This window comes from Gastrolobium bilobum, unplaced genomic scaffold, assembly GCF_033153095.1.
Source record: "Gastrolobium bilobum isolate Gb01-03AN ecotype WA unplaced genomic scaffold, APGP_CSIRO_Gbil_v1 utg4504, whole genome shotgun sequence".
Classification (NCBI taxonomy): Eukaryota; Viridiplantae; Streptophyta; class Magnoliopsida; order Fabales; family Fabaceae; genus Gastrolobium; species Gastrolobium bilobum.
In genome coordinates this window covers 121,870-141,140 of record NW_026899275.1, presented here as the reverse complement: position 1 = coordinate 141,140, position 19,271 = coordinate 121,870, and the positions used below count along the sequence as shown (strand labels likewise).

The following is a 19,271-nucleotide window of genomic DNA, read 5'->3' as shown; positions in this document are numbered from 1 at the left end:
CGATCGAGCAAGAGAAGCTTGGCTTGATCTGTAGTCTCGCTTCTCTCAATCTGATATTTTTTGAGTTTTTGATTTGCAAATGTAATAGAGCAGTTATATCTTAAGGCAAGGAGAACGCAATGTAATAGAATATTTCACACACATGAAGACACTATGGGATGAACTCAATAATCTCAAGCCATTGCCAAGTTGCCGATGTGCTATTTCTTACAACTGCGGTGGTTATACAACAATGAGAGAATACAGGTTGATGGATCACACTGTTAGGTTCCTAAAAACCCTCAATGATTAGTATATTCAAGTGAAGTCGCATACAATGATGCTGAATCTATTTCATGATGTTAATACAACTTTCTCTATTGTGATACAACAAGAGAGATAACTCAACTTGGATCATATTAATTCTGTAGAACGAAAAGTCTTATTTAATGCTTCTAACAATAATTCCCAAGCTCCTTTTGGAGCTGGCAGAGGAAGAGGCAGATATGGAGAGGGAAGAGGACAACACAATGGTGGTAAAAACACTAGTGTAAGCAACAAAGTTTGTACGCACTGTGGGTGAAATGGTCACACGGATGAAACTTGTTTTCTCTTCATAGCTTTTCGCCTGGATATAAATCAAGAGATTCATGTATTGCTAATTGTGCTATTCAAGAAAACCAAGAAAATGCTTCTTTCGAAGAAGGCAACAATGAAGAAAGGCCTCGCACAATCTTACACTTTCCCAAAAGCAATATGATACCATTGTGAATCTATTACACAATCCAAAGCTAGCACAAAAGTAACACACTCCACCAATCTTGTTCATATTGCTGCTCTAAATGCATATGTGAATCAATGTACAGGTAATATTTCTGAAAGGTGGATCAACATTGGAGCCACAGACCATATAAGCTTCCTTCATTCTAGTTTTTCTTCACTTTAGAAAATCTCACCTATTTTTATCACCCAACCAAATAGTTCTAAAGTTATAGGAAATCATTTAGGGACAGTCACTCTTACACCTAAGATAATCTTCTATATTGTCCTCTATGTTCCACAATTTAGAGTGAAATTAATCTCTGTTATGAAGCTTTTACAGATCCAATCTTATCATCTAACTTTTATGCCTCTTCTTGTTTCATTAAACAAAACCATACACTGGAGATGATTGGTTCAGCTAAGGCATACGAAGGATTATACTCATTGGATGTATTTATTCATCGATCTAGTTGTGGTTCTCAGAATAAGTCAGATTATAAATCTTTTTTTTTCTAAATGTAATTCCCTTCAATGTGCCAAAGATGATTCTGTATTATGGCACATATGTTTAGGTCACGTTTCAAACACTTCTTTGAAACATATGTCTGTAAAATTTCCTTTCATCCCATTCAAACAAATATCTCCGTGTGATGTTTGCTAATTTCAAGGCAACACAAGTTTCCTTTTTACTAAGTGATACTAGCACTAACCGTATATTTTCTATTTTACATGTTGATGTCTATGGACTGTATGCTATTCATTCAATTCATGGCCATCGATATTTTCTTACTTTAGTGGCCGATTATTCTCGTTTCACTTGGCAATACCCATGAAAAATAAGTCTAAAACAAAGACTCATATTCAGCATTTTATTGCATACATAGAAAACCAGTTTGGCACCCAAACCTTTATGTTCTTATGCTATACTTCATTATGTACACATCAAACCATCTCTCCACTCCTACTCCTCACAACAAAAATCCTTATGAAATGATCTAAAAGAAACCACCCAACTTATCTCACCTAAGAGTTTTCTGTTGTCTTTGTTATGCAATCACCTTGACTTCCCAGCGCCAAAAATTCTCTCTAAGGGAACGAAAAACAGCTTTTCGTAGTTACCAAGAAGAAACAAAAGGATACATCCTATATGATCTTACTACCAAACACTTAAGTGTCTCCCGAAATGTTGTTTTCTATGAAACTCAATGTCTTTTCATGACTGTTACACCACCATCTATTCCTGTTTTTGTTCATGCAGATATCAATTCATATCTTGATGATAGTTACCCTTCTCAGCAACATATATGGCTATACCTCATAATCTTAATGTTCCACTATCCCCTAATGTTCCAAACACAACCATAGTTGTTTCTCCTCCTCCTAGACGTTCCACTTGTCTGCGTCAACCACCAAATTATCTTCGTGATTTTCACTGCAGCTTATATGTTGCCAAGGCTACCAATTCGTGTTCAGATATGACAATCTCCCATTACTCTCCTCGTTATCTTTTTATCATATGTACTTACCTATGATACCTGTTCTTCACAATATACTAGTTTCTGCTTAAATGCTAGCTCTCTTGAAGAAAACAAGTCTTATAAATAAGTTGTGTAATCGGAAGAATGGCAGAAGGCCATGAATGCTGCATTACAGGCCCTTGATCAAAATGTCACATGGGTTCTCACTGATCTCCCACCTGGTAAACACCCAATAGGGTGTAAGTGGGTATATAAAATCAAGCTCCATGCGAATGGCTCCATTGAACGCCATAAAGCTAGGCTTGTGGCAAAGGGGTACACCCAACTCGAAGGCATAGACTATTTTGACACCTTTTCTCCGGTAGCCAAGCTTACTTCTGTTAGAGTTCTCATTGCCATCGTTGCTGCCAAAGGATGGCCTCTTTCCCAACTTGATGTTAATAACGCTGACACGAGCTGTCGAACTCGCGCAAATTAAAAATTATTTTTATTTTAGGGTTCAGAAAATTTGCAGTAAAGTGGAAACCCTAAGTCGTCTCTCAAGGAAATTGTTTGGGTAAAAATCACTTTTGAAAACAGAAAATTAAAAGGGGGGTTTTGGATTTTTGTTTGAATAATTAAAAGACAGAATATAAAAATTGGGATTAAAAACTCGTAATTAAAAATTAACCAACCTAAGGTTAGGGTTACTAGGATGTCCTTCCTTGGATAAAAATTACCAAATTCGTGATTAACCTCAATTGAATCAGAATCCTTATTTTCAATTGAGAACAATCTGATCATCAAATCTGATGATCATTCTTTTCCCATAATCACAATCGCAAACCTTAGATCGAATATCCACAATCGCACGATATCGATCTGAATTAGGGTAAAGAAACGAATCTGATTAGAGAGTGATCGCGAATCCTCTAAACAGATCCATGGAATCCCTTCCCCTTAGGTTGATTAAAGGGGTTTTAGCCTAGCATGGCTAGGATAAACATGATTAAAAATTAAAATAAATAAAAAGAAGAAGAAGAAAAGACAAAGAACGCTTCAGAGAAAATGTTTTGATCCTCAAATTCGAAAATTACAGAATGAATAAAAGTTTCCTACTCTGCCGTCATATACCCCTACCCAAATCGGGTTAGGGCTCAGTTCTGATCGGCCCATCTGTCTATAATACGAAATAAAATAAATAAAATAAAATAAAACTAAAACTTGGCAAAACGCGTCCAACTTGATGTCAGAAATCGACCAACTTCCAGTCCGAATTGGGCTTAGAGCTCTCATAAGAATTGTAGCCCTATGTGTTATATGAAAAACCCAACAAGAAATGAGTCAATCTGACAACTGCGAACCGAGATATGGCCAAAATACAGAAGTAACGTAAAGCTGAAAAATTCTGACGAAAATAAATTAAACCCAATCAAAAACTAAAAATCTAAATTAACTCAAAAAAATCATTATTTTATTCAAATAAATCCTAAAAATACTAATCAAGAGTAACAAATAAGTGCAATAAAATATGAGTTATCAAACGCCTTTCTACATTGCGAACTTAATGAAAAAGTCTACATGTCACCTCCTTCAGGCTTGTCTACTTCACTTGGGAAATTTTGTTTGTTGCGCAAATCTCTCTATGGCTTAAAATAAGCTAGTCGTCAGTGGTGCTCAAAATTGTCCACTTCCCTCAAATCTCTAGGTTATGTACAATAAAGTGATGATCACTCTCTTTTTCTCCATCATACTTTGAGTTCCTTCACTGCTTTGTTGGTTTATGTGGATGATATCATGCTTACTAGTGATTTAGTTAATGAAACCAATCGGGTAAAATTGTTCCTTGATCAGCAATTCTATATTAAAGACTTGGGGCCTCTTCAATATTTTTTGGGTTTAGAGGTGGCACGATCTCATCGAGGTGTTGTTGTTAACCAATGCAAGTATGCCCTAGAGCTGCTTGCAGATGCTGGTTTGTTAGTTGCTAAACCAGCTTCTACTCCACTTGATCCTTGGATCAAATTACATAGGATAAATGGTGATCCTTTTTCAAATGCTTCAGCTTATAGAGAACTCATTGTTCGTTTGCTTTATTTAACTACAAGACCAGACATAAGCTTTGCGGTCTAGCCGCTTAGTCAGTTTGTCTCCGCCCTAATAACTTCTCATCATTGAGCTGCAACTCGAGTTCTTCGTTACTTAAAGGGTTGTCCAACCAAAGGGTTGTTTTTCCCTTTGAAAAAAGATCTTCATGTCTCAGGTTTGGCCGACTTTGATCAGGCTTGTTGCCCCGATATTAGAAGATTTATCACTTATTTTTTTGTGTTCCTTGGTCATTTTCTTTTCTCAAGTGATGGAGCCACTTGGTAGCTCGCTGGTGCCTTGGCACCAGCCAGCTAATTTTTAAAAATGGTACATATTTTCTTTAAAAATTAAGGTACAAGCTTGGCACTAGTTGGGTTTTTAAAAATAATACAACCTTGGCACTGACTGGGTTCTACCTGGCTGAGTCTTTTGGTACTGGCTAGGTTTTTTTCCTAGCTCTGCCACTGCTTGTGTCATGGAAGTCTAAAAAGCAATCCACTGTTTCTCGTAGCTCTTCTGAGGCTGAGTATCAGACATTAGCTAGCCTTTCATATGAGTTACAATGGCTTCAGTTTCTACTTGATGATCTTCGTCTTACTTCTCAGAAGCCTGCATCCGTCTTTTATGACCATAGATTTACAATCTATTTAGCTCACAATCCAGCGTTTCATGAACGCTAAAAAATTATAAAATTGGATTGCCACATTACTCAAGAAAAATTGCAGTCTGGTCTTCTATGTTTGTCCCATGTTCCTTCCGCAACGCAATTTACATATGTGTTTACGAAAGCTCTTCTATTTCCTTCTTTCTCTTCTATCATCTCCAAGCTAGGATTCCTCGTCATACAGCATCCCACTTGCGCGAGTGCGAGAGTTGGGGGGTGGATTAATACAATATAATAATATAGAAAAGGCAAAAGAGAGTTCGAGCCAAGTACCAAAGGAACATAGCTCTCTAGTTTCATGCACGTGATAATTTCATGTAACTGATTTTAGTTCCAAAACTACTTTTGGTTAGTCTGTCTATTAGTTTTTGTTTCTCACTTTGCTTACGTGTAAAGCTTACTTGTATTCTTTGCATTTCTATATAAGTGTGTAGCTGCACTTTTGTACTCACTTTTGCATTATAATATTTTTCATATAATGAAAACTTAGTTTCATAAGAAATTTCCTTTCCTTTTCTCTTTCTATGTGTTGTTTTCCCTTTCCCCTTCGCTTGTAGTGCAAAATTTCAAGTTATTATTCTACTATTTTCTTCTTGAGTAATAGGATGAATGTGAATATGCCATTGTGCTTGTTGTGTCTGTTAATGCTTGCAATGGAAAAGACCCACCTGTTAAACTTTAAATGAGATTATGGACCAATTGTTACTTTAATTTGATTTTGTGATGCTTGTTTAATTTCTCTTAACTTGTTTGATATTATGCCTGAACCATTAGATCCCGTTTGAAATATGCTTGGTAATGAGATTTACTACCAGCCTCTTGTTGGGATTTGAGTGGAGATTAGAATAGTAGACTATATTTTTGATGTTAAAGAATGTGTGTTGTGATGACATTCTGGCTTGTTGCCTGATTGCTAAATGAGAAGGTAACAAAGTGATGTAAAACAAGTAGGATTGTTTGTTTTGAAGCTGCACCTTGATACTCCATGAAAAAATAAAGAATGTAAAGGGAGTTTATAAATTGTCTAAAATTAGAGAAATTTTATATGATAAAAAACCCTTGCAAAGTTTGGAGAAGAAGATGGCACAAGGTTGCTGAAGTGTATATTTATAAAAAGAGTAAAATAGTCATATTAATTAAAAATTTTAACACTGTTAAGCAAAGACTTGGATGGAAAAAGTATAGGGGTGTAAAGAAAAAAAAGCATAGGGATAAGTGATTTAAAAGCAAACCATAATGGGGTATTTGAAGTTTTTCCTATTTTTTTTAGCACCTTACTTATTTATTTATTTATTTATTTTTTTTTTTTGAATATTTGTTTACTTACTCTTTGATATTCAAAATGTAGCTATAGTTGGATTCTTACTTTTAGAGGTGACAATATGAGTTGAACTAGATAAGTCAACCTGCCAAAGTGGGATGGGTTGGGTTACACATCCCAACCCGCCCCGCTAGGTTATGGGTCAAAATGGGTTAGGGGCAGGTTGGCTCACGTTATTTTTTTTTTTTTTTGCTATTAAGTGGTATTTTATTTGTCATTAAATTTTTATGATATCCAACTTTTTTTTATCTTAGTATTCCCCAAAAAAATAAAGAAGAAAAATTTTAGTTATAACAGAGGTTATCCATATATAGTGGTAAAAATGCGTTCTTAAAGAATATCTAACTAAATATTTTTTTTTTTTGGTACAATAAGGGGCTGAGCCCCAAGGAAAAGAAGAAAGAAAATAGATGGAACAACAACAAAAAAACTTAAGCAGAATAAACAGTAACAACTTCAGAAGTAGAAGCAGCAAACTATTCTCCAGGGTCAAGAGTATTAGCAGTGAGGAGATTAACTAGATCCAAGTGGGTAGAGTAGAACAAATTAAGGCCAAAACTTCTGTTGCTAGCCTCTTTTGCCAGCCAATCCGCACACCTGTTGTTAGCTCTTGGCACATGAGAAAGAGAACAACACCGGTCTTTATCTAAAAAATCTCGAAACTTAGCTACCAAAGGGAGCTCTTGAGAATCAATACCAGAAGTGGTAAGAAGGCTTAAAGCTTGAATAGAATCAGTCTCCATTTCAATATTTCTCCAGCCCTGGTTCCAAGCGACTGATAAACCATGGAACACAACCCATAATTCTGCTTGCAGGGGAGAACAAGAGCCAAGGAAACTAGAGAAGCCACCAACCCAAGCTCCATTGGAGTCTCGAAGGATGCCTCCACAAGCAGCCCTTGCTCTAATAATAGCATCATCGATGCATCCTTGAGCAGGCCGAGACCAAGAGGTAGACGCAAACACATCTGGATTTCTGATTGACCTTTCCTCTTTTTTCAACCTGACATCTTTCAACTCCTCCATATGGTTAGTAATAAGGCTGGTGGGATTGTCAGGTCTAATAAATCCCTTTTCATGCAGGTCCTTATTTCTCCAATTCGAAAGAAGATTACACACCATAAAAAAATAGTCCTCCAATCAACTGCTTGAAATTTAATCAGCTTTGTACTCAAATTCATCCAATCACCAAACTGATGAACAATAAAGAACCCAGTAGGCAGGGGTTGAAAGATAGGAAGACACCAAATGTTCTTTGCTTTAGAGCAGTCTATAAAAACATGTAAACAACTTTCCACTTTGTCAGGGCAGAATTTACATTTATCAGAAGAATTGCTCCATTTTGCAATTCTATCTTTGGTGAGCAATCTCTCATGATGCATCTTCCAAATAAGGAATTTAATCCTTTCTTGACCTGTCCATCTCCATATGCTGTCCCAATTAACAAGAGGCGGAGGGTTAATGAAAACCATCAACTTGCAGAGTTTAGGGACAATGTGAATAGGTTAATGGAAAAAATTAATTATGGATATGGAAAAAATTAATTATGAATAAGTTAATATACATTTAAAATTGAGATTGAAAAAAATTAATGGGAGTAAATTATTTTTGAATTTTAATTATTTTTTATTTTTTAAATTGCGAGTTGACCTACCAACCCACTATAAAACGTGATAAGTTAAATTTTTGAACCCACATTCAAAGGGGAACCATCCCGCCCCGTCCCATTTTGGCGAGTTGGGGTGAGCCCACCCATATTATCACCTCTAATTACTTTTTTCACATTATCTGCTTTCATTTTAGAGTAAATACTATTTTTGGTCCCTAACGAAAAACACGGTCCCCACTTTAGTCCCTTACAAAAATAAATTAGTCAGTTAGTCCCTAACAAATTCAAAGTGGACCCATTTAGTTGAAATCGTGGTCCCTCACAAATTTAAAAAAGACCCATATTAGTTCCTCAAAAGAACTAAAATGAGTCCACTTTAAATTTGTTAGGAACTAACTGACTAATCTATTTTTGTAAGGGACTAAATTGGGGACTGTGTTTTTTGTTAGAGACCCAAAAGCGTATTTAGTCTTCATTTTAAGTGTATATAATAATAAAATAAAAATTTATGTAGATTAATTTTCCGAATTTAGACTCAATTTAAAAAATAAATATTAAGAAAACACAAAGTAAACCCGAAAGTTAAGCGGGTTAGATCCGACTCACGGCGGGGATTGAATTCTTAAACGGCGAAACGCTCCATTTCTGCGCGTTTTGAGATTTGAATGAAGGAAGCTGCAAAGCCCTAAACCCTGTTTCACTCTGTCTAAGATCATGAATATGGAAGTTGGAGTTGCAGAGGATCACATCGGAGAGTAACGTACAGATGAGGAAGAAACTTCTAATCGCCCTCTCCTTCCGCTCCAATCGCAACCTCACTCCCATACCCAAACACGGTAACTTTCTTCCATTGTTCTCTCATTTTCTTCTCTTGCTTCTTTGTGCTTTCCGTTTGCTAGGTTTTATTGGAGACTAAGCCTAGTTAGGAATAGTATAGAATAGCTTATTGCTTATTCAGAATCTGTTTGTAACTCAATCCTCTAACAGTTTCTCACATGTAACCGATTCTAACTGACTAGGACAGTTTCTAACAGAATTAGTTCATTATCTAACAGAATTAGTTTAGATTCTAGATATCCACTTCTGCACTATACATATTCAACTCACTGTAACAAAACAAAATAACAAAATGTGGTTTTCAGTTTCTGATTTCAGAGTTTATGACACTATGTTTCTCTCACTTCCTCTCAGTTTTCGCTCTTCTTATCTCCCGGTTTTTCATCCATGTACATTTTTTTACAGGTTTTCTCAAATTATTATTCAGGATTTTTGTTGTTATTCAGGCATAGGTTTTGTTGTTTTTGTCGGACGTAGACATGAAACTAAGCTCATTGATCAATCGCATTGTTTTAGATGCTATTTCATGGTGCTTTAACGAATTGGATGCTATCTTTTGTTTCATCTGCCATGAAAGTGATGAAACTGAATTAGAATGGGGAATTAGGTCAATGACATTGAGCCTTGAAGCTACATCTTTTTGTTTGTTACGTTTTCTTAGGCTATGTTTGGATATTTTATGATGGGTGGAATGGAATGGAATGGGATGGGATGAGATCGAATGGAATAAAATTACCATACTATTTTTTGGATATTTTATGATGGAATGGAGGAAAGTCCTCATTCCATTGTTTGGGAAGTGAATGAAATGATAAGAAGATTAGTAAATAATAAGTTGGTTCTATTTAATACTCCTAAATTGGGGAAAGAAAAACAGAGGTATTAGATGGAATGGGATGGAATAGATTTCATCAGGTTCCATTCCATTCCATCGTATTTTAAACTATCCAAACAATAGCAACTAATACCATTCCATTTGAGTTTTTTGGAGGGAAAGGGAAGGGAATGGAGGGTAAATTTTTTATTTTAAGTAAATAAGGTCTTATTTGATGATTGCTTTCAAGCACGCAGAATAGTTTGAGAAACTATCAAATAACCCATCTCTGTTATTCATTTTTATAAACATTTTATAACCCTCGTAATTTAAAATTGAAAAATTAACCTTCCCTGCCCTTTCTCTCCTAACATAGCCTTAAAATATTGGGTTTTGTAGTATTTACACATACATCATTGAATTATTTTATAGAAATATAACTAAAATTTTCTCTTCATTCTATTGATTGTTATTTTATGGGAAAGCATTTCTTGAAGCTTATCATAATTTACGGTAAATTTGATCTGTTAAATGTTATGGTGTTATTTGAAGCATCTATGTATTTCTTGAAGCTTATCATAGTTTACCGTAAATTTGATCTGTTAAATGCTATGGTGTTATTTGAAGCATCTGTGTGGATTTTTTATTTTTTATTTTTAATTATTTTTTTCTACTTGTTAGTAACAGTTACTGCTTTGCCATGCCTTTCTTTAGAATAAAGGTTGAAAGTGTAATGTATTACTGTCAACCATGATATTGTTTTTATTGAATTATGTAATCATATATCTACTGTGTTGTTTGACAGTACCCTTTGAGGTATGCAATTCCATTGGTCCGTCAAATGTCCAGTGGCGTGGATGGTCATATGCTGCTTCTGTACCTTCTGAGACACCAAATGCTCAGAAGGGTGGAAAGAGGGTTCCAAGACATGAACGGAGAGCTATGGTGGAGTCCTTTGTGAACAAGTATTTCTTTGTTTCTTTTGAAGTAAAACCTTTATTTAACACTTTATGAGATTTCCTGTATTATGTTGCATCCTGGCCTTTTTTTATCGATTGTTTCAGCATATTAGGAATGCATGCATCACAGCGTACCTCCCTTTTTTAGAATATTTTCGCGTGAAGTTTAAAATAGATTTTGCAAGCACAAGAGGTTATAGAATAAGTATTTCAAAAATAAATAATGCAATTTCATGTTAGATGAACTCTACTTTTTTGTTGCATCTGAACAGATAATAAGGGGTAATAGAATAAATAAGGGGTAACAGGAATAAAAAAAAGACATATTGAACTGTTCTTATGGCCATGCTTGAACAAAATGCTTGTTTTTGATGACATGTCCTGCTTATTGCTAAACTTTTGTCTGTGGTCAACAATAGAATAATGTGTGGATATAAATTCTTTAAGCTGTCCTACCTTTCGGTGTTCTGTTCATTTTCTGGTTAAGTTCATGTTGGAGTACTCAATTTATGTACTTATTCTCACATCTGTGCATTGTCATTATTCCTTAGGATGCAACCAGAGGTTCTACTAGGAAAGAAAAGGAGAATACTCATGACCTTTGTTTTTTATAACATTGTCCCAGTCCAGTTATTGTAGGACGGCGTGCTCTTATTTCTTGTTAGTCGTTAAGGAATAGTTGAGTAAATTTCCTTTTTCTCTGCAGGTATAGAGCAGAAAATGCTGGGAAATTTCCAACTACAAAGGATATCAAGAAACAAGTTGGTGGCAGCTATTATGTTGTCCGGGAAATCAGTCAGGAACTAAAATACAATTCTAAAATGAAATCTTCAAACGGCATGGATGAGATTTTGGTGGAAAAGCTATTTGATGATAGTAAACTTCTGACCACTGAATCTGTCAATGTTTCATCTGGTAATACTGAGATTGCAAAACACAGGCCTATACAAGATGTTTCTCCGTCAGTGGTTTTAGATGACAAAGAGACTGTTGACACCGGTTATGATCATCTTGAAGAAAAGGGAGGGCCACGGACTTCCTCTTGGGAGAGAAAGTTGTCTAACGAATATGAAACTATCTCTACACCAGTAAGATTCGACAATTAGCACCACTTGTAGTTTTTATGGATATATTAAAAATTTAGTTGTTATGGATAAGTATTGCTCCTACCTGATCAGAGTATGGTTTTTGTTATGTTTAAAAGGATGTTGAACATTCTTGTTTATGTAAATGTCATGACTATAGTTCAAAGGACAGACGGAAAAAGTAAAATCATTATGCTTCAAATTTTTGCACTTTTCTGTTCAAATGAAAATGCATTACTAGTGCAAAAGATGCAGCTAGCTGTCTTTTGATGTCTAATTGCTGATCTGAAATTCGTTCATTTTTTTTCTAGTTTATTCTATAAGGGTTAGTTTGATATGGGGTAAAATTAGGGGCGAAGAATTCATTGGTCATTTATAGTACTCAGTTTATTGAAAACAGATATGAATTTTGCTTCATTTTTACCCCCATGCCAAACTGACCCTAAATTTGCAAAGCTTTGGACTAATAGATACTGCCATATCTGAATAACCTTATCTTCATCCTCAACCTGACATCAAGATCGGCAGCACTTGTAAATTGTGAATAACTTTATTAATTTTAAATGCATTCTGGTGGGAACTCTCATACAAACAAATGCAGAGGAATGATAAATGGTCTGATGGGTCTACTCCAGCAAAATTGCATCATATTCCTTTTTATGCTGTTAGTTATCAGTTTCACCCTTTGTTGGTTCTGGCTTCCTACAATCCTCACTGTTTTTCTTATTGATTTTTAGTTTTTGTACTATTAATTGAATGATATGTTTTATTATTATATGAAACGAGGGCTTTTCTTGTAATACTTAAAATTTGCCATCTGTTTTATTGACAGGGTAATAATTACATTGCATCTGAAAGTAATGTTTTGGATAAATGTTCTAAGGAGCCTTACCAATCAAGTCTCCAGATGCCAAATGATGTTAAGGCTGAGGAAGCTCTTTCTAGTTATTCTGATTCTGTTGCACCAGAAAGTCAGCTGCTACAAGAGGAAATAGAAGGTGTTTCTACTCCCTTTAGTGCAAGTTATGGTACTGATTATGGAAAAGCTCGGGCCTATGAATCTGAATTTGTTGATGCGGAAAATCATCAAAATATGGAGAAAAAATGCATTGAGAAAACAGGTTATGAGAGAAGGGAGCAACCTGCCTTGGAAGACCTGTCTGGAGAGCTTTCCCATTCAAGTCTCCAGGTGCCAAATGATGTGAGGAATGGGGAAGCTGTGTCTAGTTGTTCTTCTGATTCTGTTGCACCAGAAAGACACCTGATAAAAGAAGAAATAGAACAGGTTTCTGCTCCATTTATTGAAAAATCTGGCCGCAGCATAGGTCAGAGCCATGATTCTAAGTTTGTTGATATGGAAAACCATCAAACAACTGAGAAAAAAGGCTTTGAGAAAGCAGCATACGAGATAAAAGAGCAAGATGCCTTAGAAGACCTTCCTGGTGTGGATGGTTCGAAGCATAAAATGGAGCAATCTCAAGGGTCTTTAGAACTGGATGAGTCCAAAATGTAAGTCCTCTCATTTCTTTAGATATACAACTTTATTATTACAACTAGTACTATATTATTACTAGTTGCATTATTCCAGACTTTCCAGTACTAGTTATGACTTTGGAATCATACAGAATTGGGTGTGGTTAGGATTCACGTAGTGGAACAGGTAAATATTCCATGTGCCCTCCTCAGTGTTTGTTCATAAAACATTGATAAACAATTTCTAAATTGAATAGAAAGTTTAAACAATGATGTAGAGAAGCACAAAAGAACATTCTTGTAGAAAATATTATAATTAATATTTATTATTTGACAATAATACAATTCAAATAAACAAGAACACTCACAGTGACACTCGCACAGACTGTTTTATATACTCAACAAAATGCTCAGGCAGAATAATGTGAAAACCAACAAAAGCATGTTTCTTCTTACTTCCTAGTCTTAATTAAAGTCTAAAAAATAAACGGGGCAATAAAATTAACATGTAAGTATCATTTTATTCTAATGAAATGAAACACAAAGTCATAAAACTTGAAAGAAGGGTTCGAAAGAGGAAAACAAAAGACTTTGTTGATTATCCCACTTTCATGCCCAAAATATATCTGCAATATCCTGAAATTATACATATTAAAAATTGATGTATCTGGTACTTACATTAGTCATCTGAGCATAAGAACAGGTACTGGTACACATATACTTTGTACATTTATAGATTATAGTTCTTCTTGAGTTTTGGAAATATTGTGTGTATTCTACCTTAAAAATGTATTAATGAATGGTTGCGTGTGCCAAGAACATACAGCTGTCCTATACAATATTTCCAGCTTTTCCTGTTCTTTTCCTTAGATCACTTAATTTCTGTTCATGTCGTTATTCTTTCCAGTAATATTGTATAGGATATTAAGGTTGCTTACATTCTCCCAATATTCAGTGACAGCTCTATTAGTAGGGAGACCAGTGTAGCAGTGATTTCAGAAAAATCAACTTTTTGGGGAAATCTGAAGTCATTTGCAGATAGCATCATTAATATCTGGAGAAAATAATGAAGCTTTATGAAGGTATATGGTGCAACTTGCAAGAAATTCAATCTTATTGTACAGCTCCGACGGTATGTGTAGGGTTCATGAGATGCATATTTTTGACCTGGCAATTTTTAATGGAAGACATTTGCACATGCATTTGTAGTTCTACTATTCCATTTGTCTCATCTAGCTTAAAATCAAAACTACTTTGATTCCCAATCCAGTAAATTAGCTTTTGTAAATGATTTTCACTCTGACGTGAACAATAGGAAAGGAAATGCACGATCTTGCAATTTACTCCCCTACGGAATTTATATTCATAAATGGCTATGTTTATGTATGAATTTGAGCAGCTGAGAATGGAAATGCCAAGGATGCAAGAAAGCCAAGGTCAGTCCTCACATCTATATTTTTGATGTGGGGCTGGGGGTGCTTTTGCATGTTGGAGAGCACTCGAGAATAATTGATTTTTTAGGACTGCAGTTTTTTTTGTTTTTTTTTTTTTTTTCCATAGACACAAGACTCATATATAGAAATTGAAGAAAAAGGTAGGTTTTTGAAATTTTATTTTTAACATCCAGCATGAAGTATACTCATTACCCTTTATCCAAATTATATGCTTTATTTTGTACAAACTTGCAAAGCATGAGCACTAATTGCCGTGGTTAGAAATTACTGTTATTTAGAGCTAGATCAGAAGTCGATGCAGATGCTCATATCCTGCTTATATTAATCACTTTGTGCATTCACATTAAAACGTCCAAGTGTTCTACATTTATGTTAGGACCGTCCACTATATGTTCCAGTGTCACCTATTGCTGAATCCGTGAAGGTATGTAAATGACAGGGGAACCTTCTTTTTTTCCTCTTATAATATAATGTAATATAACATAATTAAATTTAATATATTTTTCCTTGATAGCTGGCTGTGGAAGAGAAACAACAATTCAGGTTATAAATGATATAAAGATGAGCTTTGTTTAATTTGCTCTAGGCCATCCCATATAAAAATGAAATGACAGTTCAACAAAATTAGATCTGCTGCTATACGTGTGCGTAGTATTCATTAATAGCATTGCGATTATTTTTAATGCTACATGTTTTTTCTTATGCAATAATAGCGTTGGTATTTGAATAAGGATAATGTGATGGTTCGAGGTCAGGTATCTGTTAATGAAGAGATTCTTGCTTTGATATATCCGGTTAGTTTGTAACATTACCGTTGAAAAGAAACAAGATTATTGTACTCAGCTGACTAGGTCCCAAATCTGAATTAAATAAATCAAATGGGTTGGAAATTGGAGGTTGCAATGCGTTATATTTTGTTTTACTTTATTAAAAATTAAATATGGTTATATCAATACTTGCTTACTTTAGAGATAAATTCACTCATTTATTTTAGGGAAATATTTTTCTCATTTCGTTGGAGATAACTATTTTATTTTATATACTCATTGAATTTTGTGCTAATTTTTTTCATTTCTTTTTCTTTTTGTTTTAAAGTGTGGATTTTACATTTTTATTTCACACACATAAGAGAATTATCTCAAGCAACATGAGATTAATAACTCTCTTTATTTTAAAGGAGAAATAATAAAATGACTTTTAGAATGGTGGTGACCATAGGTTCTTAATTGTAAAAAGAACATGTATGTTGTCTTAAAAATGAAAAGAAAATTATTTATTTCTTTAAATCATAGTATTATATAGTGAAAAACATGAACCAAAAAAGATTGGTCTCTCTTCACAAAAAAAAGGGGGAAAGAAAAAAGAAAGAAAGAAAGAAAGATCAATGTTGAAGCAAATGAGTGCATTTATAAATTGTTAAGCAAAGAGAGGGCTTTAATTTGTTGTGACCGATTGCCTGCGTGAATAGTTGAATAGTATTTGTTTAGATCATGTAGGATGCTCCTATATTTCTTTTGTAACAAACAAAGATGTGTGGCTTGTGACAATAGCGCCAATGAATGATTTCATCAAGTTGCTGAACCATTGGCAGAGCATAGTAGTATAAAATTGAAGAATGACAGCTCCTAGCTGATTCTGCAAGATAACTATAACTCACGTATTGTTGTATACTTCAACTCTTCAAGATGCTTGTTTATTAAAATTAATGTGGTGGCTTTTGCAAACAAGAAACCTGTCAATCTTCAACTCTTTTAAACAAAAGCAACGTCAATTTAATATCTTATCCTAGTATCTCAGTTTCTTTCACTAATCAACATTTCATATTAGCTCCCAACTGCAACATTAGAATGTTCTTAATGAAAACATTTTAACACTTCTTTATAAATACTGCCAAAATATTTGTTCTAGTACGTGCCTTGCGGCTAACAGGGAACTACAATGGTTATAGTATCTTCGATTTCTTAAAGCATCTTAGCATCATGCTTGGGAAAATTGCAATTAAATTGTTGATTAGCATGAGTGAAAGGGAAGAGGGGTGGAGTGTGCATGTATTATTGTAACTTCGAAGTCATGTTGTAATTGCCTACCTCAGGCTTATTTACCTCAGTCTAAATAATATCAAACTGACGCTACAGAGAGAGTAATGTGATACTTTTATATATGAGATTAATATTTCTCATGTTATAGAATATCCTACATATATATATATATATATATATATATATATATATATATATATAGTGTGTAGAACTCATGTGAAAAGAAGAAGAAAAAAATGGGCCCCACACACTTTTTTGTATGTGTAGGAGATATATTAGATATTAGGTATAAGGGTAGTTTAATATTTCAATGATATTCTAGATCTTTCTCTTTTCTGTTATGCTCTTCTATATAAGAGCTCACATATTGTACAAATTAATGACTATCAATCAATGAAATTAATATTTTTCTTTTTCTCTCTTTTACCTTCTAATATGGTATCAGAGCATTTTTATCCTCCATGAATGGAGATTTTTTTTTCCTTTCTTCCGGATCTGATCCCGATCTGTGAATTTATTTTTATCATCAGAGCTACTCTTTCTCAGATATTAGGTATAAGGGTAGTTTAGTATTTCAATAATATTCTAGATCTTTCTCTTTTCTGTTATGCTCTTCTATATAAGAGCTCACATATTGTACAAATTAATGACTACCGATCAATGAAATTAATATTTTTCCTTTTCTCTCTTTTACCTTCTAATAAGATACTTATCTCATACAACATAAGAAACATTAATCCAAATATATATATATATATATATATATATATATATATATATATATATATATATATATATATATGGGTCAGGATCATTTTACATGTATATTACACATATATGTTTATTCAAGTCGGGTAGAATCACTGGTTAAATCCACATATTTAATGATGTAATGTGATGCTCTAAATGCCCTATTAGATAAGCTAATATAACACATGCACAAAGCGCTACAGGACTTATTGTAGTAGAAATATACACATAGATATACAAATAATTATTGGTATAAATGATATAGAGCTTGTTTTCCGTGCCAAATTAAATTAGTTGAGTTTTCAAATGAACCGGTTGGACAAAAAGAAGCAGATCGATACTAATAAATTGCTGTGAAATGGATTGGATAATAATGTTTCTTACTTTTTAGTATATATTAAGGATAGTATACGAGTTAATTTATATATTATTTTTAGTATATAGTTAAATTTATAAAAAAGAAAATTATAAATATAACTTTCCTCATGAAAAACAAATCTTACTTTAACCGTATGATATTCCCCTATGATTATTTCGTATTCCATTGAAGCAAACTACACTAATTTGCTGACATGACTGGCATTGTTTGCTTGGCTGGTTCTTGCTGGCATAGATAATAATTGTGTGTATATCAATCATCCAATAAGCCTTCAACATTTATATATGCTTAAATAATTTACCCCATAACTTTATGGCGCTGATTCCTGGAAAGAGGCCTTAAAAAAGGGATTCAAAGCCTTTACTACTTTGACTGGTTCATTTAGTGGCTCCATAATAACCCGAGTTTTCATTTCTCCTAGGCTCATTATTGTGAGCTAACAAACAGAGAATGTTTCTTCCTCACATAATATATTGAGTTCAATTTTGGTGTATTGAAAGCAATTTTGTTAAAATCGAGATCTTAAGTAAAATCGAAAGAGAATTAAAAAATCATAAAATGTAAAATCGTAAAGTAAAAAAATCGTAAAAACGTAAAAGCGTTTGGAATATTAGTAAAATCGTTTTGATAAAAAAAAAATCGTAAAAACATAAAATCGTAGTGATAAATCGAGATTTTAACGATAATGATTGGAAGTGTAAAACTATTTTATATTATTATTGAATTTTGTGTTGATTATTTAGTTTATGAGTTTGATTATGTTAATAATTATTACAAGACATGTGAAGCTCATTGAATAATATGATAAGCCATTATTGAATGTAAGTATTTTTTTCTCCACTAATACTGCATCAAAATTAAATTTTTAATATTTTTAACTAGTTAACTTAAAAATGTGATAAAGCGTAGTTAAATAAAACCAATAAATTAACTTTTGAATAAATTTTAAGTCGTAAAAAAGTTTAAAAATAGATCTCTCGTGGAATACATGAGCACAATTGGAATAAATCAATAAAGAGGTCAAGTGAAAAAAAGTATGTTAAATAGAAGATAGTTTGATTAAGAAGATTGAAGAAGTTCTAATAGAAATTATCAAAAAAAATGTTTCATTATACACTTATTTAGTGAAAACTTAATTTTTATATAGGATAATACTATTCTTCTGTTACTAAAGAATAGTAACTAGCAAAGAGAAGAATTTAAGGAAGAGAAAAGAGAATGAAGTGAGAGAATTTTTTTTATAGAACCCAATGATGAAATATGTCTGTAGAAAGGGGGACACTATTATCCTGTAACAGAAGAATATTCATTTCTTTTTATATATCACAAAAAGTATAGTACAATTGTGGAGAATAGTGGCTCCTACTTCTAGTGACCTACATTGATGGTTGTCAATCATGTCTGTCCTAGATGACTACTATTTAAGGTTTTTCCTACTATTTATAGCATCAATTGATGCAATACTCTAATTAGAATATGAAGCTAGTGTTTGCTAAAAGATGTAGTTTTTTTCTTATTAGAAAAGGTGTGCCCATCACTTGCAATGTGACAAATTGATTAATGCATTGTTGCACAACTACTTAGCGTAAAAAGGACAAGTCA

General features: G+C 33.6%; 1 protein-coding gene across 3 annotated transcripts; it reads left to right on the top strand.

The window, feature by feature from the left end:
* Nucleotides 1–8,554: 8,554 nt before the first annotated feature.
* Nucleotides 8,555–15,126, top strand: LOC133289103 (uncharacterized). Of its 3 annotated transcripts, XR_009748447.1 has the most exons (7): nt 8,555–8,715; nt 10,336–10,495; nt 11,196–11,577; nt 12,407–13,083; nt 14,003–14,129; nt 14,878–14,925; nt 15,016–15,126. XR_009748447.1 is itself a non-coding variant. In XM_061486978.1 (6 exons), the coding sequence occupies exons 1-5, from the start codon at nt 8,646–8,648 to the stop codon at nt 14,112–14,114; spliced, it is 1,401 nt and encodes a 466-aa protein (XP_061342962.1). In that variant the 5' UTR covers nt 8,555–8,645; the 3' UTR covers nt 14,115–14,129; nt 14,878–14,961. The 3 variants fall into 3 exon arrangements, 2 of the variants coding, with proteins under 2 accessions (XP_061342962.1, XP_061342961.1); XM_061486978.1 differs by lacking the exon at nt 15,016–15,126 and having other exon boundaries at nt 14,878–14,961; XM_061486977.1 differs by lacking the exons at nt 14,878–14,925; nt 15,016–15,126 and having other exon boundaries at nt 14,003–14,601.
* The last annotated feature ends 4,145 nt before the right edge of the window (nt 15,127–19,271 follow it).

Excerpts from the sequence above, each read along its gene's own strand:
- LOC133289103 (XM_061486978.1), top strand. The coding sequence starts at position 8,646 with ATGAGGAAGAAACTTCTAATCGCCCTCTCCTTCCGCTCCAATCGCAAC. Across the intron at positions 11,578-12,406 it reads ATGAAACTATCTCTACACCA|GGTAATAATTACATTGCATC; the intron begins GTAAGATTCGAC and ends TTTTATTGACAG. Across the intron at positions 13,084-14,002 it reads GAACTGGATGAGTCCAAAAT|TGACAGCTCTATTAGTAGGG; the intron begins GTAAGTCCTCTC and ends CCCAATATTCAG.